The 3522-nt window shown below is 37.2% G+C and overlaps 1 protein-coding gene across 1 annotated transcript; it reads left to right on the top strand.

Moving 5' to 3' along the window:
* Positions 1–1672: 1672 nt before the first annotated feature.
* LOC141810804 (5-hydroxytryptamine receptor 4) lies at positions 1673–2746 on the top strand. The gene has a single exon (XM_074698623.1). The coding sequence runs from the start codon at positions 1673–1675 to the stop codon at positions 2744–2746; it is 1074 nt and encodes a 357-aa protein (XP_074554724.1).
* The last annotated feature ends 776 nt before the right edge of the window (positions 2747–3522 follow it).

The raw sequence follows: 3522 nt of genomic DNA, 5'->3' as shown, positions 1-3522 counted from the left end.
TCTTCTGTTTCAATGGGCTGGGCATTGACTTGTGTTTTTAAAGAATTGCTGCATTTTGCAAATAACAACATAAACAAGGACACTTTTAACACTCCAATGATGGGTTAGGGTTAGTTATAGGTTTTATCCTTAGAAACTTTAAGTACTATATATAATATAATGTACTATAACTACTATATATATATATATAAATATAAATATATTTATAACTTTTGCTGCGTCTTTTCCCCCTTCATTGTCTCTGCTGCTGTCTTTAAACTGTAACAGGCAACAATTTGCCGAACTGAGAACAAAGCAGCTGAGCCAATGAACACTTCCCCTTTTTTAACATACTGTGATCCATGAACCTTTACTGCTTGACTTCAATTTTCCATTTTTTAATGTTACTGCAAAAATAAAAAAATAAAAATGAAAAATATTTTAAAAAGTATTTATTTCCTCATTTTTGCTTACACTGTATAGTTACTCCATCATTAAGACCTTATTGCTTGAAGCGCTTGTTACTTGGATATAGAAGAGTGCTTTTAGACCTTGAAAACCTTAGTTTTCACACATCATCACATCCCCATCAATGCTGTATAGTCCCTAAGGGGTTCATTAGATCTCTTTTAAGACAGCTGGAGCATCTGTTCCCTGTACACACGCTGTCTTTGGTTATTTCACTTTGTGTTTAGTTTTGTGGTGTAGTGCTATAATGTATTACCAGTTACTCAGTTATTTGTCATTGTTGCCATTTGCCCAAACTTATTGTCATACTTCATAAATGAAACATTCCTAGTGTCATTAGAGTTCTTCACATTCGTAGTCCAAGCAGCATCACTTAGTAGCTTTTCTTTTTTAAAGAAAACCTTTTTTGGAGAGGTTAATCATCACCTGTTGTCTGCAATCAACAATTTATCTCTCATGTTTCTCAGACTGCATTTGAATAAGCTGACTCTAGTGCTCTGCATCAAATGGCAAGATTTATGTTAAATAATATTAAAAACAAGAACACAGATGTGGAGTTCTTGGCCAGGAAATATTGTATCACTCCCTTTAATGAACACTGGCTATACCATCCAGAAAACAGCTTGTCTAGTTTCTTCAAATAAAAAAAATGTCTTTAGCCCTTAACCATTCCTCATAAATGTCAAAATCGCCTGTCAAAGCCATACCTGAAATGAACTGGATGCTGTTCTTGAATCTTCCGGAGTTCATGCAAAAACTTGGTCCCTTTGTAAAAGTAACACTCTGAATTTTTAACTTTCGCAGTCAAACTTAACTGTAACTAGAATGTAGTTTTTAAAGTAAAAAAACGCAGGACTTGAACGTTTCTGTCTTTTTTCTACTTATTTTAATGTAGCACAGATGTAAGAATGAATTATACAAATTCGAATTTAAATACGTGTAAGATGGGAGGGATCTGTTCACATGATGTCACACTTGGGCATATTGTTGGCTCTGGACAGACTATATATAGAACCAATTGGTCAAATGGCAGTAACAATCAAAAGGACTACAATGTTGATACTGTATTTGAGACATCTCACAGAATCTACACAAGTGCTACAGGGTTTGTCAACTTTTGGAAAAATGTGAGCAAACTAATTTAAATTGCTTTTATTGTTGTAAAACTGTTTCAAACTCTTGTTCTTGACATCTGCCTCTGTGTATTTTCAGGTTTGAGAAGACCATGGATAATGGAAGCTGGTTATTCCTTGGAAATGCAAACACATCTCTTCAGAATGAACTCCCCTCTTGTAACATCCTGAGGAACCAGGCTTCTCGTATTTTCCTGTATGCCTTCCTTTCTCTTGGTATAATCTGCACAGTGGTGGGCAACTTCCTTGTGGTGTTATCCATCGCCTACTTTAAGCAGCTGCAGTCACCCACCAACACCTTTGTCATGTCCCTTGCCGTGGCTGATTGCCTTGTTGGACTTGTGGTGATGCCTTACAGTATGATTCGGACTGTGGAGGGATGTTGGTACTTTGGCGACCTTTTTTGTGGGCTTCACTCGAGTCTGGATGTCATGCTCTGTACTGCCTCTATATTTCATCTCAGCTGCATTGCCTTCGACCGCTACTATGCTGTCTGCAACCCGCTTGTCTATTCCTTAAAGATGTCTCGCAGTCGGGTAGCTCTCCTTATAGTTGTGTGTTGGGCTGTTCCCATGCTTATTTCCTTTTGCCCCATAATGCTTAATCTCCACATAGCGGGTGTTGACATTTTGCTCCCTGAAGATGTATGCGTGTTCTTGGTCAATCGCATTTACGCTGTCATGGCTTCTTTAGTAGCCTTCTACTTGCCAATGGCTATCATGCTAATAGCCTACTGGAAGATTTTTAAAGCTGCCAAACGACAGGCCATGCAAATTAGTGCCATGGAAAGCCAGATGGCTGCAGGAGTAGGGAAAGACTCAAGTAAGAAACAAAGACACCGGAATACGATGAGGAGGGAAAGGAAGGCTGCAAAAACTTTGGGTATCATCATGGGAGTGTTCCTTCTCTTCTGGATGCCCTTCTTTACCGTCAACATCGTTGATCCCTTCATTGACTACAGCACAGAAGTGGTCATTTGGGACATTTTCCTGTGGCTGGGATATATAAACTCATCTCTAAATCCCTTCCTGTATGGTTTCTTCAACCGTTCTTTTCGTCGAGCATTCTTAATGTTCATAGGCTGCAGAGTCTGCCTGCCTGGGTCCTCTCCAGGGATGGAGCTATCGCAGACAAGGAAAGAAGCAAATGACCGAGCTGAGAAATAGTTTAATCAAGACTGTGTCTGGATTTTTGAGTAAGCATAGGATGACTTTGACATATTAAGAGCTACTCAATATCTATTAGGATAGCTCTAAAACAGTTGTACCAGTAAAGTGCAATTTTCACAAACAATGTCTTCAACTATAAAACATTAATTGATCCACTTTCCTATCATGTTAAGAAAATCTCTTTGCCACTTGTCTTGTCATTTTAACAAAGAGAAACCTTAAAAAAGCCAGATAAGTAGAGAATAGAAATAGTAACTGCAGTACAAAATAAATGCATTGCATGCACAACCAGATATTTTTCAAAATCTTAATAATCCAATTTGCTTATTTCAAAGACATATCTCACCACCATTAAAAAAAGAAAAGAAAAGAAACTTTTTTGTAGATGGATAACTATGAGGAAATGATAATCAAATGAACCCTCAAGTAAGAGCCAAGTTGCACACATTGTGAGGTTAGTGTGGAAGATGTCACTATGGACAGTTTTAATCTTCATGTGATTATTATGTACATTTTTAGATGTTACAATATCACTGTCTGAGACTACATTCCTGCTCTAATTAGCTGTTCAGCAGGCTGTAGCTTTGTTTGAATGCCTGAGGTACAAAAAAGATTTTAGTAATTCCGTTCATTTAGTCCAGACCAGTTAAAAACAACCTAAGGACTTAGAGATAAATGAATAACGTCTACTTAAAATACCATTATTAATCTATAAACTTAAATGTAATGTTAATCTTTAACTAGCACAACCATTTTAGCACAGTTTTTCACAT

Source organism: Halichoeres trimaculatus, unplaced genomic scaffold (genome assembly GCF_033239565.1).
Source record: "Halichoeres trimaculatus isolate MK-OKI-2021-1 unplaced genomic scaffold, fHalTri1.1 fHalTri1_scaffold_2, whole genome shotgun sequence".
NCBI lineage: Eukaryota > Metazoa > Chordata > Actinopteri > Labriformes > Labridae > Halichoeres > Halichoeres trimaculatus.
This window is presented reverse-complemented; position numbering and strand designations above follow the sequence as displayed.

Excerpts from the sequence above, each read along its gene's own strand:
- LOC141810804 (XM_074698623.1), top strand. The coding sequence starts at position 1,673 with ATGGATAATGGAAGCTGGTTATTCCTTGGAAATGCAAACACATCTCTT.